This window comes from Cryptomeria japonica, chromosome 11 (assembly GCF_030272615.1).
Source record: "Cryptomeria japonica chromosome 11, Sugi_1.0, whole genome shotgun sequence".
In the NCBI taxonomy this organism is placed as follows: Eukaryota; Viridiplantae; Streptophyta; class Pinopsida; order Cupressales; family Cupressaceae; genus Cryptomeria; species Cryptomeria japonica.
Window position 1 is genome coordinate 278,117,597 of NC_081415.1, and position 24,521 is coordinate 278,142,117.

General features: G+C 36.9%; 1 protein-coding gene across 1 annotated transcript; it reads right to left on the reverse strand.

Annotated features, from left to right (window-relative positions):
* On the reverse strand, nt 1-24,521 carry LOC131068571 (uncharacterized). Its single transcript, XM_058003799.2, has 9 exons — nt 23,029-24,521; nt 18,527-19,297; nt 16,369-17,584; nt 15,555-16,170; nt 15,320-15,444; nt 14,702-15,159; nt 10,879-10,907; nt 2,037-2,744; nt 1-1,706 (listed from the first exon to the last, which is right to left on the reverse strand). Exons 1-9 carry the CDS (start codon nt 24,300-24,302, stop codon nt 484-486), a joined length of 6,420 nt encoding a protein of 2,139 aa, XP_057859782.2. The 5' UTR covers nt 24,303-24,521; the 3' UTR covers nt 1-483.

The following is a 24,521-nucleotide window of genomic DNA, read 5'->3' on the forward strand; positions in this document are numbered from 1 at the left end:
TAATATGAAAAAAAATTAAATTGTCGAGTAAAAGAATCATAAGGTACATTTGGGTATATGTTTACATGTCTAATGAGATAGCCTTCAACTTCAGTAATTCAAGCGGGATTTGCATACTGAAAATCTGTGCACTATAACCAGGCACTTCGGTTCTTTTAGCTTCACTTCAATGGTTCCATCTTGAGAAAGAACACCCAATGTGCAAAGCGAACAGTTTTGAACATAGGATATGGCGTTCAAGAAAGTAATCCACTTACAAAAAATAAGTGGATTTAACTCTGAATAACCAAGTTACCTAAGTCCAGAGGCCCATTATAATGGTCTATTCTTATTCAGATTTAGAATTCCCATTGAATAGAAAATCACATATAATCAGACGTTCGTTAGCCCATTCTGTAGACATAACTTCTTGAGCCCGTGTTCTCTTTCATAAATTTGAAGGCCATTAAACAATAATATCTGGATCCAAGGATGCCATGCAGGTTATCCTTGTACAAAACCAGCCTCACAACAACCACAAAGCCATCCACTCTCACTCCAACAGCCTGTCGGTGCTAGTTTATGGCAATGGAAATGAATTGCAGTACCACACATGCGGCACTGCAGATCCAGAGGTACCTCCTTTAAGTCACAATTTGGGCATTTCTCCATTTTATTTTCATCTGATTTTATCTCAGTTCCTGTGCTGTATGGTTGATTTACAAAACTTTCCAGTGGAAATGTATTTGCAAGGTGGCTCTGTACCTTTTCTGAATTATTTTGTGAAATAGTAGCCCTTGATGAAAGATTAGGTCCATCCACTAGCCCATGTAGTTGAGACCCATTTACTGCCTCATCAATGGGAAGTAAATTAGCAGACCAGCTAAGGACACCATCTTGTGAAAGATCAAAAAGATTTTCTATTTTATCATCGTCAGATGCCAACAATTCCATGTATGAAAGCATGGATTGTGTTTGGAAACCAGGAATACTCTGAACAACACCGTTGTTCTTTAATTCAGATCTTATCTGTGCCTGTCTTGATTTGTCTTCCAGCCCGTTTTGCAGGAAGTTTGTCACTTCATCCTGCAGGTAATATTTAAAAGAAGAGTCGGTATGATTATTCTCCATTTCTGATCCCATAAATGTTTCTCTCAACTTGTCTTCTCCAACACTTTGTGCGCAGTTAATCACTTTGTCCTGCAGGTAATCTTTAATAGAAGAGTCAATAACACCACTCATCATTTCAGATCCCATAGATGTCTCTCCTAGATCATCTTCCTTCCTAATTTGTAAGCAATTTGTCGATTGTCCCTGCAGGTAATCTTTAAAAAAAGTACAATTTCTTTTGGGAGTTATCGGCTCTTGGGAGATAGGAATAGGTATTGAATTAAAAAATTGTTCTGTATCAGAAAGTGACACATATTCAAAATCACATTCCATTTTGATCCCTGCATGCACATCGCTGCTAACCAACATAACATGAGGCTCATCATTGGAAACGATTCTCCGCCTGCTATAAAAAACATTTGATGGCTTACTATTTTCAGCTGCATCTAGCATTTCTCCATTATCTGTTTTAATCTTCATGTCAGGTATTTTACCCTCTAGGTTCTTGGCATAAGGACAGGCCGGTCTATTCCTCTTGCGACATTTGTGACACTTGAAAGCAATCAAATCAGCAACATTCTCCATGGTAAGCCCAAAGGCATCTCCATGAAACCATTCTGCAAACAAATGTCTCAAGATATTGTAAAAAAAAAATGTATTACACAACTGGCATTTTCAATGAAATTTAAATAACTATGCACATATTACATATATTTCAATTAGAGCAATCTTCTTATTATCAGTTAAAGGCCCAAAATCATGAACCATGTATGCTTTAGCATGTTTATTACTTTACCAAAAAGAATATCCGCACAAGCCTCTTGCTATATATCCATACCACATGCTTCTTAATACAATGAACTGAAAAACTACTAGCATGGAGAACTGAGAAAGGCAACAGTTGACAATGGGAAAACATTAACCAAGTTGATTGATTTGCATCATACCAGTACAAGATTCGCATCCAACATATATAAGCTGAGAATTATATGCCTCGGAACAGAGAAAACAGAAAGGCTTTTTAGAGGCATCCATGCTACTCTGACATGGAAGTAGAAGCTTGGTCTGTCTGAATTCCTTTCCTAACTCGCCAGTCCTCTTTTTCTTCCACAAAAGACCATCCAAACGACCACCTCTTTTGACTTTGCGAACCAGAGACTTTGTAATACTGTTAATCTTCTGTTCTGCAACAATTTCACTGTGAGATTGATGCCTCTTGTATTTCTTTTGTTTTTTATCGGGTAAAGATAATCCATTTTCCACTGGTTCTTGCCTCTTGTATTTCTTTTGTTTTTTATCTGGCAAAGATATTCCATTTTCCACTGGTTCTTTTACAAGCATGGAGCTTTTGTGAGTTGCCACATCAAACTTATCTGAATTCGCATTGAGTGTTTTTAGATCCAAATTAACAGCTCCTTCGGTTTTACTGAGAGACTGGTGACTTTTGTATTTCTTTCGTTTTCCACCTGGAGAAGACATTCCAATCTTCACTGGTTCTTTTGCAATCTTAGAGCGTTTGTGAGCTGAAACAGCATTCTTCTCTGAATACATGTTAGTATCCCCCTCATGATGCTTAATATTATAGCATTTGTAACAAGCCAACTTGCAGTCAGATGAATCCAAGATTGGTAATGCACACTTGCGATGAAAAGAACCTGAAAAACAGGAAGAGATATAAGAACATGCAAGCAAAAACAGATTTTGTTCAGAACAGTTGAGAGAAATAAGGCTTCTATTAGGTGTTCCAAGAAATTATGTGGAAGCATCCGAACTGATTAAAGTAAAGATTGAGCTTAGAAAATAAATGAATAAAAGATATCTCCAAGAGCTTATGTTATATGTTATATTACACTGTACTGAATATCAAAGATGACATCTGTTAGCTGTTGCTTAATATGCTATAATGTCAATTTTGTTGAAAAAAATGTATAACATTTGTAATCCCTGTTTATTTGGAGGTGCACGTTAACTGTGTCTTTTGTCTATGCACCTTCTATTGGTGCCCCGGATACTGCTGAACTCAGTCTTTTTTGCTGAAGCTATGTAATGCTTTTTTGATATCTGATCCAAAAAAAAAGATGACATCTGTAATATGTTTCAAGCATTAAGCAAGCATCTGCATTATGTTTCAAACACAGTTGTTGGATACATCCCCTTCCCTGCCCAGAAATGCACATCCACATCTCAAATACTAGGTAACATACTCCCTGCTACAGCAAAGATACCATATATGGGTGTATCATATAGAAGCCCATGTTTGAGCCATATCCAATGTCTGAATGTTCTCCGGGGACACGTCCCTAACCAAGTTTGACCTCATCATATAACGGTGACATTTCATGACAAGTAGGAAACACCCCTACCTAATTCCCAAATTTCAAAAAACAAGAGGAAAGGTTCCAGGTACTTGTCTTTTTCTTATGTGAAACACATATGTACAGTAGGGGTCAGGGTGGGAATGTTTCAGTCACTTCGATTAAAAAAGGGGTATCAGAAAGCCCATGCCACCCAAACCCCTTTAAACCAACCATAAATGTAAAACAGCTCCAATAACAACCAAAACAAAAAACATGCCCCCAGTTTGACAGTTCCAATTTGCGAAGAAGACAGAACGAGCAACAAATAGAAGAGTGGATAACAACAATAGGAAGAAGCCAAGATAGAATCAAATTTACGTAATTGAAAGCAAACTTATTATCCATTGTTTCTTTGCTCAAATTCCTTAGAATTTTTATTTTAATTTTTCCTTTTTTTGTAAAGTTCTAGACACTCTAAGAGGGCTTTGTTTTTTGTTCTATATTTACAAATTGCAGCTGTGTTTTGAATTTTCAACAAAAATACAATAAGTAAGCAGTGAGGGTAGTGAGAATGACGAGACTTAAATTCCACAAAGAAGTTGTATAAATACAGTTAAGGAGTAATTTTGGGAATGGGAGCGCTGCTCGGACTGTGAATTCAAATAAACCGTTTGAAGTTCAAACATCCTTCTGAACTCCTCAAAAACTATGCAAAAGGCCTATTTAATCTATTAAAAAAAAAAAACTTTTATAATTTGCAACACACATTGACAAAGACACAGAATACAAATTCAGGGGGGTAGTAGAGTATAGCTATGTTAGTTGTGCAAAAAAGTCTAATGACGCAACTACACAAGTTTATTCTCATCTTTTGTACATAAATCGACTAGGGATAAAAGGTTGCGAGAAAAAACTCCAGCTAAGAAGGCCCCAGCTGACTAGGTTGCACATGAATCATTACTGGGGTTGTTTATTGCACAATCAGGAAAGGTGGCTAAGCCTTCAATTCCCAAATTATATTAAAATATAATAAAAACCTAAGAACTTATCAACATTACATATTATGATTTTAGAGTTATACATAAAAATTAAAATATAATAACTTCAAATTAAAAATAATATATAAGAAAAAGTCAAGTTCATATAAATTAATAAAAAAACCTATAAACTTGATAATATATTTAAATTTTATAAACATTAATAACAAATTTTAACAAATATAAGAAAACATTTAATATCCAATTAATATGATAAACAAAATAAGATTTAACAAAAGAAGAAAAAAAACTAAAAGCATAAAATGTAATAAAAATTAAATATTGATAATTTAAATCAATTGTAGATCTTAATAACGATGATTTATTTTTGGACTAACTCTGTCCAGGACATCAGAGACCGGATCTTTTGCCATTTTGAACAGCCATACAAAGATGAGAATACCAATAGAAAATAGCAGCTTTCTAAGCTTATTTCAAACATCCAACAATTGTTACTCAGGTTCACACTAGGGAAAGCAGTAAAAAGATCCATTAACGAACTAAAACAGACTGTCTTCAGAATGAAGAGAGATAAGGCCCTTGGTCCCAATGGGTTCAATGTCATTTTTTTCTGAGACTTTTTGGGACATCATTAAAATGGATCGCTTAGAGATAGAAGTGGATACTCCCAACTCACAAGTACTCCAGACTTGACGGTAGTATCAACAATTCTTTCATGGCACTTAACTCCAAGTAATCACAGGTTGCAAATATAGATAGACACATACCTATCTCCCTTTGAAACACCTCCTAAAAAGTGATTATTAAACAAACTTCAAAAAGAATTGAAAAAGTTCTGTCCAACCTAATCTTTGAAGAGCACATGGGTTCTCCCCCTCTACACATCTCTGAAGGCATCATTCTTTTCTTAGGAGATAATTCACTAAAGAAAAAGGGATAACAGGACCTATCTCCCTTTGAAACACCTCCTAAAAAGTGATTATTAAACTTACTTCAAAAAGAATTGAAAAAGTTCTGTCCAACCTAATCTTTGAAGAGCACATGGGTTCTCCCCCTCTACACATCTCTGAAGGCATCATTCTTTTCTTAGGAGATAATTCAATAAAGAAAAAGGGATAACAGGACCATTATGGCCATTAAGTTGGATAGGGCTAATTCTTTTGAGTAGCTGACACATACCTATCTCCCTTTGAAACACCTCCTAAAAAGTGATTATTAAACTTACTTCAAAAAGAATTGAAAAAGTTCTGTCCAACCTAATCTTTGAAGAGCACATGGGTTCTCCCCCTCTACACATCTCTGAAGGCATCATTCTTTTCTTAGGAGATAATTCACTAAAGAAAAAGGGATAACAGGACCATTATGGCCATTAAGTTGGATAGGGCTAATTCTTTTGAGTAGCTGAAACATGTGGCCATATTCCACCCATTGCAAAAGCTGGGGTTTGATAAAAGAGAAAGTTGGATGTATCAGAACCTATATTGATGGCCCATAGATTGCTTCTCTTGTCAATGGCAACCCCACCAAGTTCTTTTAATTTTAAGCTTTTGAAATGACTTAGACAAGGGTGGCCACTCTCACCCTTCCCATATATTATAAATTTGTAATAGCTGAACTTAAAAGAAGACAAGTAAAAAGAAAACAGTAGAAATTTTTACTGGGCAATACCCACCTTCTGGAAAGGAACTTAATCATATTCAATGTGCCAAGTATACCATCCTCTTTGGCTGAGCTAACCGCCAAAGTGCTAGGAGGTTTGCTGCAGTTCTTTTAAATTTCACATAGGCTACAGGTGGCATGATAAACAGTCATAAATCGGTAATTTACTTTTCTCATCCTAATAATCCTAAAGCTTCTGAAATTTCTAGAATTGTAGATTATATACTAAGCAATGAGCAAACTGTCACCTATTTGTGGATCCCTATCTCTTTAACCAGACCCAAATTTACACATTGGACAAAATTGATCAGTAAAATGAAAGCTTAATCAGCAGTCAGTCCAACTCTTGGCTCACTCCTGCTAGTGTGTCCTAAACAATTCAGTCCTAGCTGCCCTCCCAATTATAGCTCAGCACTATTAGTGCCCCTACACAATTCATTCAAGAACTAAAGCAGCTTATGACAAGGTTTCTTTAGGAGGGTAGAAAACAAGACAATAGGAAGAAACCATTTAATCAGATAAGAGCAGCTCACAAGAACCATACAAGAGGGAAGTCTAGCCTTGAGAAGTCTTCAAGACCATCAAAAATCCTTGGCAGCAAAACTTGTATTAGAATTATCTCCCAAATTGAGATGTAGTGGGATATTTTTATATGCCAAAGTATCAGTTTCAACCTACCAGAGCCATTTCTCAGCACCCTTCTGCCATCAGGAAGTCCCAAATTGGAGAAGCACTGAAGTTGATATTCCTTTTAGGGCTAAGATACATCTACTGGAGGACAAAATCGTGGGGAAGTTGATATTCCTTTTAGGGCTAAGATACATCTACTGGAGGACAAAATCGTGGGGAATTGCAAACCTAGAGTCTCCAGTCAGGTAAGGAAATAGCTGAATCAAGCTATTATAATGAAATTCTAATGTAGTACGAAAAGTCAAAATCTGCCATGAAATGAATCTTCCAATGCATATTAGAGATGAGTGAAGATTGGCAATCCTTGAATCTCTTTCAAGGGGTGCATCCAGCTGAAGCTAGAGTTGTGGGGCTGTCATCAGTAATTTCCATCTTTGGAGAAAAATTGAAGCTGATATTCCCCTTCGGGCTAAGATGCATCTCCTGGAGTCAAAATCATGAAAAATTGCAAACCTAGAGTATCCAATCAGGTAAAGAAACGGCTGAAACAAGCTAATATTCTCACCTTATTTCAAGTCATAAAATGCTAAAACAGTAACAAAATTCAGAGGCTACAAGAAAGTGAACTTCCAATGCATATTAGAGATGAGAGAAGTCCTTCACTAACTCTGTCAAGAGGTGCATCTAGCTTAAGATAAAGTTGTGGGGAGTATTGAAGGAACAGGAACAATACTCGGCAAAAGCTACAAGATCTTGAAAAAGGATTGTCTCACATTTCCCAATTGGAGGCATATTTTGCATATTAATGCAATGCCAAAAATAAATTGTGCTTCTATTGGCTTCTCTTACAAAATCAACAGTTGACATTTGACAATATTCAAAGGCAAAAACTTGTTGCCCCTAACTTACGTGATTTATGTTTCAAGAAGGAAGAAAATCAAGATCATCTGTTAATTGAGTGATTATACTCAGAAGTGTGGAAGCTGGTCTTACTCAAGAAAGACTTTTCCCAAAGCTGTTATTCCTAACTCATACAGAAGAGCAATTGACATCCATCAGAACCTTGAATGCTCACAAAGAAGCCATCTGGGTTCCTTCGTAAGATCTCTTCACCCAAAATATATTTTTTGGAGTACATGGAAAGCTAGGAATCATCAAATCTTCAAGGAGAAACTGACACAAAGGAGAGACTTCTTATTTGTGACACATTGACTAATAAATGTATTGAAAGACCTTGCCATTTCTCATGTTTTTTAGGATTTTCTACACGTAACTTGATACAACTTTGGCAAAAAAATCCTTGAGCCTTCCGACCTCATCTTTGATTAACCACCTTTGAATTCCAGATAATCAATGTTGTGTGCCACTAACTAAGTTTACTCAACACAATCCCATCCAATGATAGTAAAACCAAAGAAATTAGATTGAGAGAGCATTGAAATATATAAATTCCAAAAATTATTGTCACCACCACTTTACAATAACCTTATTCACGCCCTACAACAACTAACCCATAAAGATTCCTCAAAACAATCTAACTTCCATACCAATGTTAATAAAGCCAAAGGAATAAGATTAAACGTAATTAGCATAATCATCATGGAGAGCATTGAAATATACAGATTCAGAAACTTATTGTAACAATCACACCTCATCGAACGGCCACAACCACCTTACAATAACCTTAATAACAACCTAATATAATACTCGCTGCTCCAATTAACTTGTTCTGAATCAAGGTAACAAACATATCCTACGGTGCAATCATCAATATCATCCACCAAATCTAGGTCAATGTGTCCTACTAATGCTGCTTACCCCATAAATTATACTAATGTCAACTGATGTGTACCTCTCATGTACTGAAGGATATACTAGGCTGCTTGCCAATGGCACCCATGAAGCTCCTGCGTGAACCAACAGACAATGCCAATAGCAAAGTATTAGTCTGGCCTGTGGTGAATCAAGTATAGAAGGGCATCAACCAGTTACCTGTAAAATGTAGCACAAATGGGTTGACCAACGTGCTGACAACTTAACTCCAAACTGAAACAGAGTAAGACAGGTTTTGCGGTCAAGCATGCTAAACAGTTTAAGTAAGACCAGCACATGCTGGGTTGAGAAATATTGATCCTGTCCTGAATCGGTCAGTATCTGACTTGACTTCACATTCTTAACCATAAAACTACACCTAGCAGTGATAGTTAAATGAACATAAAGAACAAAGATCAAAGGATTGACTCCTAACTTTTTAGTGTAAGCTATCAGATCTTATGGCACCTAGAAAAAATGGCAAGAGATGTCACTAAGGAGAAGTTGAAGCTGCAATACTGCCCCTCAAGCCTTGCCCTTTCTAAACTTATTTGAAGCACACTCCCCAAGACACAACCTCAATAAACAGCATCTTCAAAGCTAAGTGGGAGACTGTTAATCATGTCCTGCTCACATAATTGTCTCAAATAGCGGTAGTTCGGATAGCCATAACACTCATGCCAGAGTTTACTCAAATCATCTGAATGAGAACAGAGAACAGGGGATGAAGGCTTAAAGTACAAAGGCATCAAACTTGTGAAGCTTTGCATCACAATCCACTGGCCATTAGCAACAATCTGGGACATTTTTCATCAAACTTCTTATTTCCAAGCATGTGATCTGGTAAGATTGATTATTGTACCATGGACAACTCTGAAATAAATAGAACAATATGCATCTCCCCATCTGTACTTCAACTCATCCTAACCCCTCGACCTTTAAACAGGAAGCATTTCCCACAAAGATATTATTTTGATTACACATACTAAGTGAATTGGCATAGATCCATTTCAGGCCATGTGACAAGGAACCCCTGAGTTAATGACCCAGAAAGATCTTATTTTGATTACAGATGCTAAGTGAATTGAACATAAATTCATCTTCATCCATGTGATGGGAAGCCCCTCAGTTAATTATCCCTTTTGAGGTGACTTGGACCATCTACCATTAAGGCAAAATCTGTTGCTATAAGAGCTTGTAAGCTTTGATAACCACTATGAAGAAGCCCAACATCGAATTTGATGCTTCCTTACCTATTTTGATAAGTTGAAAGGTTAAGGCCAAGCTTTGATACCATGAAAAGATGTCCATCTCTTAACAATATATAATTGCTGATATTGACTTAGAAAAAAATAACTAGCAGAGATAAATTGGCAGCATAGTAATGTGATCACCACAATAGAAAGTTATGCAAGAATTCCAACACTACCTAAAAGTCTTGTTACCTAAATTATGCAATAACACTTGCATACATAAAGAATATAAAGAGTGGAAGACGATGACAACACATATCCAACTAATCAATTCCAAATGAGAAAAAAACTCTAAGGCAATCTTAAACAAAGTTAATTGAAGAATAGGAAATAAAGCAGTCTAACTTAAAAAGTCTAAAATACTCAGAAAAGGCTAATAATCATCCATATAGTAGCTCCATTCATTTTAATCTGACCAATGAAAACGTAAAATTATGAACCTATATTGTAGGCGTTTCAATTCATACTGCTGAAAATGACATGGAGCCTAATAACAGGTGTTTCTCTTTGAATAGATTGCGAACTTCTAAGACTAGATTGCTGGTTTAAACCTCTTAAACAATGGTGAGCACTCGGTCCTACATTGTAATCTAACAATTCCCAATCTTTAACCTTAACACATTAGTCCCTCATATTCCCTCATCATGTAGTAGGATTTCATCTCTAACTCTAGACTGTCTTCTGGCCATCCTGATTGTGAGTTTACACATTAGACTGCAACCAGCTTTAATTTTATCATCAAGGGGGATGATCCTAAAATATCTGTCTCCATGAGATTCACTTCCAAAACTCTAGGAATCCAATACCTCATCCCAAGAATCCAATACCTCGTGCCAGTCCTAATCTCAGCACCACTTCCTTGCCTTAACCATTTCCACGAATTATTGTTCAAATACCAGAACCCAATTTTGATTCTAAAGCCATTTTGTGATCAGGAACTGTATAAGACCTTGTATCATGTTCAAGTAATTATCTGCTCTAGTTATTGTATTGAAAATAAAACTATGCTATAATTTTGACTTGCATATTAAATCTTTAAGGAAATACAAGCATCAATTAAAACATAAAACTTGTATACTATAAACAAATCACATTTCTCTCCAAGAGAAAGTATTAGATAAAAATATAAAGAGGCCTCACCTTCACAAATTTGGCATTGAACTGCTTTCCTGCAAAATATTCAAGAAAAAAAAATTAGAAGATGCAGCCAAAGATTTCAACATATATTGATGAACATTAAAGAACAATAAAAATGATAAAAAAGAACTTGGTTAAATTGTAAAGGTTGTCAAATGCAACATCAAGAAAGACGGTTAATTGGGAAATGTTCACCTGTTCCTGGACAGACAATATTAATTAGCAAGATGCTAAAATTACAAAGGGAAAAACAGTACACATCAAATGACATATCTTCCTAATAGACAGAATACAAAATCTAATATCAATATTGGACCGAAAACTATTCCTTGCTGCACTTATTTCAACAATGAACTTTGTGAACCACAAATCAAGTACATAAGTCCATTATCCTATATAAAGTGTTCCACAGAGTTTTGGAACAGTGGAACACAATAAAGGGTTTCGGGAAGAGTAAGTATTTTCTTAAACTTTGGTGACAGCAGTGCAAATAATATATAATTTGATGTATTGGGAAAATTAATTATAAAAAAGAGTAAAAGAAATTGCAATTTATCATTAATAATAAATCAACATCAATTATAAATTTAATATATAAATCTAAAATAGAATCAACTATAGATAAATAAGTTATAAATTAAAATAATTTATTAATATATAAATTTATTTATTTATTAAAATAAATTAAATTTAATATATAATAGAGATATTATATTATTCCCATTAATGTGATAATAGACAAACAGGTTATTAGAAAACAGTCTTTTTGATAAAACCTCCTGCTAAGTTTCTCAAGCTCAATTTTGACAGGACATCAAGAGGTAATCTCGGTCTACCTGGGATAGCTATCATGTTGAATTACTCGAAGGGTCTTTTGTAAAAGGTAGATCTCTTTCTCGTGTTTGTAGAACAAACAATGACGTACAGTGGAAAGCTGTTGAGGCTAATCTTTCTTTCACTTCATCCCTAGAATGTAAGTGACTTTTTGTTGAAGGTGGTTCATCAGAGGTTGTTTAAGGGCTTAGAAATACGGATTGTCCAAATTGGAAAAATAGTAGCCTTCTAGATGCCAATTTGAATTTGTGTAAGGTTTTGAGTTTTTTGACAATATTCTGTTCACTAATTGTCCTCAGGAGTGCAACATAGTTGCAAACTTCTTGTCAGAGTCAATCAGCTCTCTTTTGGGGCCTAATAGAAATCAATTATAGTCCTGGCCTGGGTTAGACAAACTTTTAATTAACTTCCCACCTTCATTTGCTCTCTGAGATTTTTTCCTCCTAGCCTCATGGCTATATTATTTCATGATGGTGGGATTTTATTCCCCATTACTACTGGTGATGTCCCCAATATCATGACTGGACAAGAAGGGTTGTTGCAAACTCTTTGCTCAATGAATGTTCATTGTTTGGCATCTTCATATTGGACAACCCTTGCGCTTCGGCTTTTTGGCACTCTCTCGATTCCCTTCGTGCTTTGTTTTTTGCATTTGGAGTGAGATTTGAGAGGTCAGTTTGTTGGCTTTGTTGTGAGCATACTGCTGTTTGCTTGGCGGCAATAGTTAATGGTCTACAGTTATCACTCTCTCAAAACCATGAATCTTTATCTCAAAGGTATAGTTTCCAACCGGTGCCTGTGTTGCATTTTCTACTCCCTGATTCAGCATCTCTAAATGTGGTAAAATGCATGCCTGGATTGTTTCACTATGATAACACAGGTGTCGCATGTTCTAGGGAATAGATTCTTTCTAATTTTCAATAAAATTTACTGTGGTGGCATTGTCTTCTGTGATACAGAGTTGGAAGTCACTGCATCCTTTCTGTCGTCTTAATTTGGCTCATCTAGCATCAATGCTTAAGGCTCCAGGTGCATCCAAATCACCAACATCTGTGGGGGTGTTTAAGTGTTGCTTGCAAAGAACTGTTAGCAGTTTATAATAGAAGGAGACTAAATATTCCACATAGATTTGTGGATGGTGTTGAAATACAAGCTTGTCACCCATATTTGAAATTAGTTGAAGATTCCAGCACTTATTTTGCCTTTGTGGAAGATGGTTTGCTTGAAAAATTAAGGTAGCTTGAGGAAGAGATTCACAGATGAGGTTCCTGGCTTCAGATGATGTTTCAGCTCAAGAGCTGGAAAAGTGATCAAATTGCAGCATGGGTTGTATAACTAGGGGAGTTGCTGGCTAGGTTTTCACCATGGCACATCTAACCCAATCTAGTCAATAATGGAATGATGCTTTGAAGAAGGCTTGTTTGGTTTTTCTATTTGGTTGGTTAGTGTTGCCTTTGGGCTTTTTTGATGTATGGTATTATGGTGGGTATGACCATCTTCATAGTAATCTTTGATTTCCATTTTATTGCTTGGGCAACAGGCCCATAAAGAACCTTCACAAATATATGTTTTTAAATTTAAAGATTTTTTATTTTTTCAATAAAAACTGGATGAAGTGGATAGTGTAAAGGTCAAGAGGAGCAACCGTGTAAGATATAGCATGGGGGCTGAATGTGAGGGCTGCATAGTTGAAGTGATGGAAATATTGTTACTCTTTTAATTTATTTACTTCTGTTTTTGTTTCACCACTTCCAACAAATAGTAATATAGGGTTTTAAAAAATTGCAAATATCTACAAAAAGAAAATTTACAGAGCTTAACTGCAACTTTTGATAATGTGTTAAAAATTATTTGGGGGAATCCCAGGGGCATCCCTGACCCTTTCAGGAACAATGTGCCATCAGACGCCCCCTGCAGAAGGGATTTCCCCAGGGACAGCCACCCCTGTGGTGCCCGTAGAGGCAGTGAGGGGGCATTTCATCCTCATTCCCGGAAACATGTGAAAGTTAAAATTACAATGCATCCCAATACACTACTATTCTAAGTATTGTTTGAGTAAAATTCTGCTTCAAAAAATGCCAGCACAGAAAGCAGAAAATATATATCTGAAGATGGTAATCAAATATCAAAAAAGTTCTCGGACTTTGGAATATGGAACAACAAATTGCTATATTCAAAATATTATTAATGCACTATGTACATCCTCACTTAGCATATTTGTTTCTCCAACCCTCAATAAGATTCAGAATTTTTGGATTTGTATAACAATGGCAGGGTGCTTGACAGAAACTGAAGACTATAATAGATTATATAAGACTGGAGAGCACCTATGGAGTGCTTCAAATGACTCAAGAAGCATGAATCGTATAAGCTCAACCCCACAACAAATGTCATACAGTAACCCCAAATAGTCTATTCACATCATTGTACAGTGATTCATGAACCAAGTGGCATCCCTAAAGACAAATCATCCAGCCAAGCCTAATCATGAACTGCACAAAAAGCCAGTACCAGATATCCACAGCCATTCCAGTACAATCAAGAGGAGTAAACTTCAATTGGAGGCCTTTTTATGTATGATGCTAAAGCACAAATCACAATATTCCAAACTAGGAATGCTTATCTCTTGCTCTTCTAGATGAATGGATTTCATCTTTATTCCTGTTCATTTGATAGAAAAGGCAATAGAGAAGATTTTGGTTCACTGAGAATTACAAACACAATTCAGAGAGTTCCTTAAAAAGTACATACAATTCATCTCAAATTTTATATTTATTTATTTAAAAGCCTTTTGTCAAGCACACAGAGCAATTTAGAACATGTTCTTCACACATTTCAAAAGAATAATTATTATGCAAACTTTACTAAGGGTTCTTTTGGTCATACAACTATCTCCTATCTTGGACTTTTCATTGATGCAAGAGAATTTAAGAACACTAATTACCATTAAATAAAAAGGAAATTATAAGTTAGGGTAATAAATATTATGTACCAGATCAGTACATCCATTTTGCAGTGACCACATGAACATTTGTGACGACCTTCTGCTTTATCCAAGAGGAAAGAAAATACATCTGAATTGGAAGTTCTGGACAATCTAAAAAGAAACTTGGGAAATTTATTTGAATCCTTTTTGGGGCGACCACGCAATGGTTTCTTCCGAAACTCTTTGAGAAGAAACAAAGGCACAAAATTCTCACTTATCCAATATTTGATCTTTCCCTTTTCAGCATCCTCATGCTTTATTCCATGTTTGACAATGTGGATTGGAATGGTTTTTTGTTTCCCAAAATCCACTAAATACTTTATCACACCCTTTTCTGAACTCTTGGCACAAATAGCTGCCTTATTGTATCCACTAGTTCCTTTCTCTTCTCCTCCTTTAGATCGTGGAAAATCTTCTACGCTCACAATATCATTCCATTTGATACATGCACTAAGAATCCTGACCTGTAAGACATCCCATTTATGATATCAATAGACTGTATATTTGAGATCAAAAACATAAATTTGTCCACAATGAATAAGTACAAAGATAATTTATTAGATATATGTATGCATTACTTAATGCCTGACTAGAACATCAAAAAGCTTGAATCTGAATGCAAACCTGTAAAGCAAGTTGTGATACGTTCCTAGCCATTTCAACAGCAGCTCTCCATGTGTACCTTTTGGATCTTCTCGGTATTTCTAGATCCTCAGCATAGCAAATGCCAGGTATTTTTCTCAACCCAGCTGCAATTTTAGAATATGAAATATTTAGACAGTTAATGGTCAAACCAAATATGAGTAATCCAAAGCTAGTATCAATGAGAAGATAAGCTAAAAACACATATGGTAGGCACCTTGGCGTCCAGCTCTCCGAGCTATAATGTAAGGTAAGAAACTCTGACAATGTGCTCGACCTAAAAGTCTGCAGCCTCTCCACCAGTTTACCCCAAATGAGGTGGCTTCCACTAAAGCAGGACTTGTTTTGTCAGCAGCAGAGTTCCTTCTAGGGCGTCCTCGCTTTGGTGTCTGATCAGATACACTTACACTAATTTGACTAGTGGAGACCCCAGGAGTAGCATCATTGACAGATTTAAACCAATTCACAAAAATCTTTCTAGGGCGTCCACGCTTTGGCGTTTGTGCAGCTACATTTGCACTAATTTGGCTAGCAGAAGCACCAGAAGTGGCATTGTCCACAGTTTTACACGAATTCACAAGGTTCTTTCTAGGGCGTCCTCGCTTTGGTGTGTGGACAGGTACACTTCCACTAACTTGACTAGTGGAGGCCCCAGAAGTGGCATCATTGACAGCTCTAGACCAATTCATAGAATTCCTTCTAGGGCGTCCTCGCTTTGGTGATTGGCCAGCTACACTTGCACTAATTTGACTGGTGGAGACACCAGGATTGGCATCATCTACAGCTTTACACCAATCTGCTGAAAGTGCAATGGGTTTAATACTCAACTCTAGCTGCCAAAAACAAAAGGAAAATGTAAATGAAAGACCTACAGGTGTCATACAACTTTTGTGCTTAAGGATAATGAAAGTGCTTCAGAGAATTTGCTCAAACCAATTTAAGGAAAAGATTCACACAATTAATTTTACAAGGGCACAGTGCCATGTCAGAATGATCTTCAATCACAAAAAAGTAATCTCATCTGTTCTTACTTCCAATAGAGAATGCTTGACCTCGGCAATACTTGATGCATGCTCAAGATATTTACGCCAATATTTCCTGTACAATGGATTCTCCCATGGACCACCAAGAAGACCATACAATCGATCCTCCATATATAGAATATAGGCAACAATGTCTGGAAAATGACCATCATCATACTTTGACGGAGTAAAAGCGACTGCCCCCCCTAGAGCCCCTGCCGCAGCATTCTCAGAAGCCATATGCAATATGCAACCACTAAGATTACTTGTAGAAGATTTGCAAAAATGGCACCATCCACATTTTTCTTTCTGCACTTCAGCATATTTTTTGGTTAAACATGGCCAGGAAAATTGTGCAGCTGCCTTCGAAAATGCTTTCATCTGTTCTCTGATTTTCCTTTGTTCTGTAGTTGCAATCAATAGAGACCTTTTTGAAGATCGCTGTACACTATTTTCCTTATCAGCAATATTAACTGCTAAATTTGCAGCAGCTGACGCAGCCACATCCCCTAAAATGTATTGATTTTCATAAGCATTTACTTGAAAAGTCACTCGTCTCTTAAGAGGGCTATCAACCAAAACCATTTGACCAGGTGCACGCATGGTGCAAATCTCAGACCGTTCAGGTTGTTGCTTCACCTGGAAAGTTGCATTGCCGGTATCTGCTTCAATTAGTTGTTGACCCTGAACTAGACAATTTTTTGTAAAGTCGACACTACAAGGGGCATTAGAACAAATAATCTGTTGCTCATGGTTTTTCTCAGACACTTGTGCATCAACATTCAAAGACGTTTCCAAAGAACTTTCAGAACTTGCTATTAGAGCATCACCATTACTTTGATATGCATCCATCATTTCAACATCTTCTTTGCCTCCTGCAACAAAGTTCTCAACAAGTCTTCCTTTTAAAAAGGAATCATTCTTGAGGATAGCATTCTTTTGGGAAGTTACAGATGGAATTAAAGGTGCACTCTCCTGTTCCTGGTGTACAAGAGAATGCGATACAGATATGATGGATGATTCTGAAGTGCACTTCTCAAAAAACTTATCTGCTTTGTCAAGGGATGCTTTACTCATTGTCCTACTTTTATCCCAGGATTGTACCATTGCATTATGTATAGTAACATATAATGGAGTTGATGTATCTAATATATCCAGAACCTTCATAGAATCATCTTTGTTGTAATAATAGTAGGTAGTAACTGGATCTGTAGCAGAATCAGCCCTGCCACAATTATACGTTTATCCAATAAGTATTGTTCTGAAAAAATTGACCTGTCACTCTAATACTCTAGATTTTTCCATTGCTATTAGAGAACACAAATGATCATACTATATTTTTTTCTGCACACAATTCAAAATCAACTCCAAACATGCTGTTTACATTATTAAAATAAACAAAGCATCCAACCTCATACCTAAACTAACACAGAAATATCTGCTCAGTCAAACTGAAACTGGGTATATATGATATAAGCAATTAAATGTCGAGTGTTGTGTGCTCTAGTGTATTGTTTCCATTCAAAGTTTCCTTTGAAACCCAAAAGATTACAAAAAACATGTCTTAGAAGAGGTTTTCGAACCCAATAAAGTGAAACATAAATAACAGGCATTTCCAAAACAAGCTCCAGGAAAATAGGCAACTAATTAAGAACTAAAATAGGACTTTGATACAACAAAAGCCAGAGAATGCCATAATAATCTTATCCAATGACAACAACGATCATTTAAGTAGATCAGTAAAATAGTCAACTAGTCAGGAACTAAAACAGAACTTTGATGCAACAAAAGCCAGAAAATGCCATAATACCCTTATCAGATGAGAACAACAAGCATTGAAGCAGATCTGGCTTGGCTCAGCAGAGATATGAAGAACATATATCATGATAAAAGAAAAAAATCCCAACTAAAAGGGAAGGACCAAGAACAATAAATGATTGAACGTAACTTTCAGCCATCAAAAAATCATTAAAAGACATTAATAATGGAATGCATTTTGGGCCAGTGTACACACTACACCTTTAAAATGTAACCAGTCTAACTCATAAATTGAGCAAAAAACTCATGAAGCGAAGCTAAACTCAATCTTTCATGCAAAAGAAGAGGGCCAATATAACCATTTCATTATGTTGTCTCACACTCCGAGTTACTGGAACTTTTAACTTACACTAGTAAGTAACCACAAATAGAGAAGTATATTCGTCCGTGTGCATCCATTCCCAGAAACTCAGCTCCTTGCAAGCCCTTCAATACCGCAAATCCTCTGGGGGCTTTTTTGACTAAACACTCTGGGCAATACCAATCTCCTTCAGGTAAAGCATCTTTTGAGACCCCAACACATCTAGAATGGTATGCAGCAGGACAACCATCACAGCAAATCAAAACCCCATCCATCCTGCAGAGACAGCATTCATCACTGTTCAAATTTTCTACATCATTTCCCTCAGATCTTGCTGTTTCACAACGTTTATTCTGGATGTGACCTGAATTACCCTGAAATTTTACCATGCTCATTGCATAACCTGTATTAACACCTGTTCTTGGATTTGATATCGAGCTTTCCTGATCGTCTGTTTTGTTAGAATCTAATATCACACCCTCTTTAGAACAATGTTTGAGTATCCTCCTCCTCCCCCTCCTAGGCTTCTTTTCAGCTACACTAGCCAAAGCATTGATCAAGTTATCCTCTCCATCAATCTCCACATCTCCTAGACGGGTACTGATTTCTGGCCTTATTTCTTCAGTTTCCATCACCTCATTACATAGAAACTCTAAAACTGTTAGCTTCATTGACACTGATGTAGTGTAGTACTCTCTATCGCAAAGCTTCAGGCAACCAAGTTTCTGGCCAGAAATTTTACTGAATCCTTGACTTATTAGGTATTCAACCAAATAAACAGGCCATGTTATCCTGTCTAGGAGATTCCAATCCAAGTGCCTACACAAGAACACATAAAAGTAAACTGTCAGTGTTTATTGATTATTTAAAGTTGAAAGTTGAAGCCTTAGATCATAGCAATCAAATTTTCTAATACAGAGACAGAGAAAAGGTAAATCTCATCTCAAACTTCATCTTAACTTCAAAACAGTACAAGAAAAAAGGTTCATATAAAGCAAACTGATAGGCCCACAAAGAGGCAAATGCCAGACACTAACATCTTTGAGCTAACATAGATATAGTCATGGTATCAGATAAGGATATGGCAAATTTTAAAGGACCCCCTAATATAGATAGTAGATACAATTAGATTTGGTAATTATGAAAATTTAAAATATACATATGTTAAGCTATTTATACATCTAAAAACATAAAACACAAAACATTTATTTATATGCAGTTTTGTTCTTATATAATTTTTGTGATATCATACTGATACCTTTAGTTGTGTTTTTGTGCGCGTGTGTCTGTGTCTCTATGAACAAATATTTGTCTATGAGGGCGTACATTCAATTATTTATACATTTAAACTTTAAAACCATGGAACATAAAAAAAAATTATTTAGATATAATTTTCTTTTTTAAGTTTTATTTAAAAATATTTATTTCTTGTGTCATTTTGGTGTGTTCATTTGTCTGTGTGTGTACGCATCTGTTTGTATATCTATGATGTGCATGCAGAAATATTATTTAATTTTTTGGGCAATTTTTAAAGGTTTTTTCATAGCCTTAATTAAACCAGACACAGCACTGGATGATGCACCACTCTATCCAAACATATCACATATGCCTCAAATATGGGCTCATATATGGATACATCTGCATTAGAGTGTCTGGCAACTCTGTGTCATATCCATTGTAGCAAAGATTGCAACAGAACTACCTGGCTACTTGAAACTTGCCACTTCTGATTAAATAGTAAATACAGAAGTGACTAAAAGCTGATTGAAGGTCATTCACATGAGTTCAGAAAATCCAAATAATTCGCTTGATCTAGTCACATTGTTAATCAGTTTTATTATAATGATTAAAACCTTGTAACTTGAACTGCGCATACCTAGATTTCAGTGATCAAGTCCTGAAGAGTGTTAAAAAAATCCACAGCAAAAATTCACAAGCCACAGGAAATTGATACGCAAGAAGAAGAGGTAGAAGAAGATTAATCTTTCTTGAAGAGATCACTGAAGTTGCCAGTACAGTATCAATTATAACAAGTAGTTCCTATTTCTCAAGCAGTTTTATAAACTATCCAAGAGTTTTTCTTTTGATCTTTTGAAGCAGCATGCAAAAGATGTTTTAAATCCAAGACCAGTAATACCAATAGGATATAGTGAAGTTAAAGTGCCCTTTCCTTCTGTAGGTACCCAGGTGCTTCTACTGTAGTTTCTATTTTATTGTATACTCAATATTGTTAAAGTTGAGATGAAATATTCACATAAATGCTGATGAAAGGACAACGTGCAGGGGGGTAAAGTTGGACAACCTGTTAATACTACCACCAAGAAGAAACTGTGAAGAGGAATAAAGTAAAAACAAAATACATTAATTAGACTCCAGTTCAATGATTAAGTCAATAAGTAAATGCTAAATATGCTCAAGAGTCCTTACAGTCTCAGCTTAAGAAAAGACAAATGCAAAATGGTATTGGTTTCCCAGAGTATTCTATAGAGCAAAAACAGAGTTAACACTTGTTGTTTTCTGCCTTAATTGTTCCAAAGAAGCACACTGATAAAGCTACTAAGATTAAAGCCCAGTCGTACACAAGTCTACAAAGTGCTTTAGGTTTGTAGAAGGTGGTAAAATTCATTTCTCAAGCCATCTACACCTTCTCGGATTTTATTATTGCCTGAATCAGAAACTAAGGTAGTAACGTTACCAACCAAGGGACCTGAGAGACAAACAATATTTTGAACAAATGATTTAGGTAACGGATATAATACTACAAGCATTAAACAAATGTCTTTCCAAGGTTGCTGTAGTTTTCTCTGAGATTGGATTTTCAAACATGTGAAATCCTCAAAGTAATTAGGTAACACACAATAATTTTGAATATCTAACTTCCATATTCCTTTACAAATCTCAGAAAGAGGTAAATTAAATTCAGGTAGAACCAGCAGAAACAGTTCAAGACTTTTTTATATTGACAGTATAGAGCATGGTTAAATTCAAAGCGTTCTATAAGATAGCCACAAGAGAATTACAGTTAGTAGAAAAAAAATCAAAGCTTATTCACGCCCATTAAAAAAATGTCCATTGTCAACTAATAGATCCTGGACAGATGGACCTAGATTTTATAACCTGTTAGCAGTTGATCAAGGAAATATGTGTTGTTTCACCTTGGTTTCATTTTAAACTCTTGATTATTATAATTTTTCACCATTTGAATGTTTGAAAATCATTGGTGTGGCTTGACCAGCCAGCAACTATTTCAGGCGTTTTTAGCCCATGTTGAAGGGGTTGGAGGACTAATTACATCTTTCAATATTACAATATTGGTATCATATTTGTTTTGGCAGCTTTACTTGTGTAATTGATTTACAGAGTAGGAATCGAATACTGAAAAATAGACTTTAAAAGAGTAATCAATTGTTTGGTTTAATACACACTTTGCAGTTTTGAATGCATGAATGACTGATTCATTTGATAGGGATCATCCAAAGGATTTGCCTAGTGTTTTTGACAAGCTATACAAAAGCAACAAAAGGTTTTTGACAGTCCGAAAGAGATTATTTTCCGTATAAGACAAATTTCTGCACGAATTTTGAACCATGGGACTATATAAACTCTGGATTGATTTTTCATAAACCGATACAAGTGCATTTGAAGAGCTTTTTACGTATAATTCTTACATGGGTAAAAGTACCCAAAAAAAGGTCCAGGAAATTATGGCGTAATGGTCAGACATAGGTTCAAATCACCGGAACTGAAATAAGCCAGCCCAAAATCTCACTCAACTTGTGGCAGCACGGTTGTCACAAAACATGGGAAACATTTGAAAGTAAAAACAGGTTAAAAATCCAACATGTGTAGACAAGCATAACACACCTGCACTTTAATTAAAAACTGGAAGCATTTTAGAAACAAAGGAATGAAATAAAATAATCTCACAGAGATTTGCACCTGCCTATTACAGTGAACCCATTGTTTCTTCTGCGGATTATACGTTCTCACAGCTCAAGTAGATGGTTCTCATAAGACCATCTGGAACTTGAGAATTGGCAGTCCCCTTCATGGGACCCCGGATAACAGAAGCTCGTGGACCACACAAAACTTTGCAAGGGTATCACATTTAAATTAAATGAATTCGGGGGCTAGCATACAGAGTTTAAAGTCAGTTGGGAAAATTTGATAGTGTTGTTATCAGGAAGCCCTAGTTTGAGACATAAATGTGAACCCACTACTCATGAAATATAGTTCGATGAAGACGGCCTCAAAAAATGGGCAGTTGGGATGGAAAAATGTGAACCTTTGCTCATGAAATGCGGGTAGGCTTGCGACTGGAACTGGAGACCGAGTACTTGCAAAAATGTGAGTACTTACCAAAACACCAAACCAACATGTTCGGCAAGGCATTTCATATTTTACTTGACTACCTCAAAATTTAATAGTTGAATCACTCAAAGGGCGGGTATAATTCACGGAATAGAAGCAAGGTTTTCTCTGGCGCAATTTACCATATTTTGGCAGCAAGGCAGTGAGAAATTCTAAAAACTTACTAAAGAAAAAAATACCTGAGACAACGGATCGCAGCAGCAGCGGCAGGGCCCTCGTCGGGGACAATAAATTCGAGATGCCGACGCAACGTCTGCAGAAGTGCGAGATGAACATGGTCCATGAGAGAATTAGCTTCTTCACAATTCAAAGCTCCGACAAAATCCTGAAGGCCAAAGGGGCTCAAAAACAACAGCTTGCTAAAACTCCTCAAAGTAGTATACACATAAAAGAGACTGGGCACGGATTCCTCGGGTACAAGCAGATCTCCGGAGGACGAAGGCAGCGGGAGTTTGGTAGCCAAACGCCGCCGTCGCCGACGAACACCATCGCCACTAACCCTGGCGCCTTCAACACCCTTGCCATTCCCTTTCCCACTTTTCGCCGCGGCCACCGCCGCCTGTCGAGAGCTCCTTCGCGGAGGTCCTGCATTCGAATCTCTCCCCCGCCGCTTTCTCCGTTTCCGGGGCTGATCAGCTGGCTCCGGCAAAGCCAGTGGAAGGCTACTCTCCTGTTCCGTTTCCTTCCCGCCCCGGGTCTTTTTCTCAACAGGATTACGATTACTCTCCTGTTCCGCTTCCTTCCCACCCCTGGTCTTTTTCTCAACAGGATTACTCTCCTGTTCCGCTTCATTCCCGCCCCTGGTCTTTTTCTCAACAGGATTACTCTCCTGTTCCGCTTCTTTCCCGCCCGTGGTCTTTTTCTCAACAGGATTACTCTCCTGTTCCGTTTCCTTCCCGCCCCTGGTCTTTTTCTCAACAGTATTACTCTCCTGCTCCGTTTCTTTCCCACCCCTGGTCTTTTTCTCAACAGGATTACTCTCCTGTTTCGATTTCTTCCTGCCCCTAGTCTTTTTCTCAACAGGGTTACTCTCCTGTTTCGTTTCCTTCCGGCCCCTGGTCTTTTTTTCAACAGGAATACTCTCCTGTTTCCTTTTCTTTCTGCCCCTAGTCTTTTTCTCTACAGGATTACTCTCCTCTTTCGTTTCCTTCCCGCCCCTGGTCTTCTTCTCAACAGGATCACTCTCCTCTTGCATTTCCTTCCCGCCTTTGGTCTTCTTCTCAACAGGCTCCTCACTACCGCGCTTCCGCTTTCTTCCTTCTTCCATTAAAACCCCTTTCACCTCCTCCAAATCCAGCTCCTCTGCATCCCCGTCGTCGTAGCGCACCTTGTAAAACCCTCTAGCCGAATTAAAGCTAACAATTTTGCCAACAAAGCGACCGAAACCCTTGAACTTCTTGTTCACCGCTCTGCCCACAAGATGCTTGCCATATTCGAACCTGTGATCTCCCATCTCTAAGCCTGGTTTGTCTGGCGTTTACCCTAACAACTGCGCCTATTTTATATCGATCGTAGGAGTAGGAGGAGTCGTCCTCTTCTTCCATGGTTGTTTGTGTGAGGTTATTTTTATGTCTTTTTTTTGTGTCAACGACAATACCTGAGCAGCGTAGGCAGGCTTGTGGAAAGCAAAGCATAATAATTTTTGTCTAAATAAACTTACTGTTAATAAATT

Coding starts and splice junctions, on each gene's coding strand:
- LOC131068571 (XM_058003799.2), bottom strand. CDS start 24,302: ATGGGAGATCACAGGTTCGAATATGGCAAGCATCTTGTGGGCAGAGCG. Junction 15,160..15,319: donor TATCACAACTTGCTTTACAG/GTTTGCATTCAG, acceptor GATGTCTTACAG/GTCAGGATTCTTAGTGCATG. Junction 1,707..2,036: donor TGGATGCGAATCTTGTACTG/GTATGATGCAAA, acceptor ATTTGTTTGCAG/AATGGTTTCATGGAGATGCC.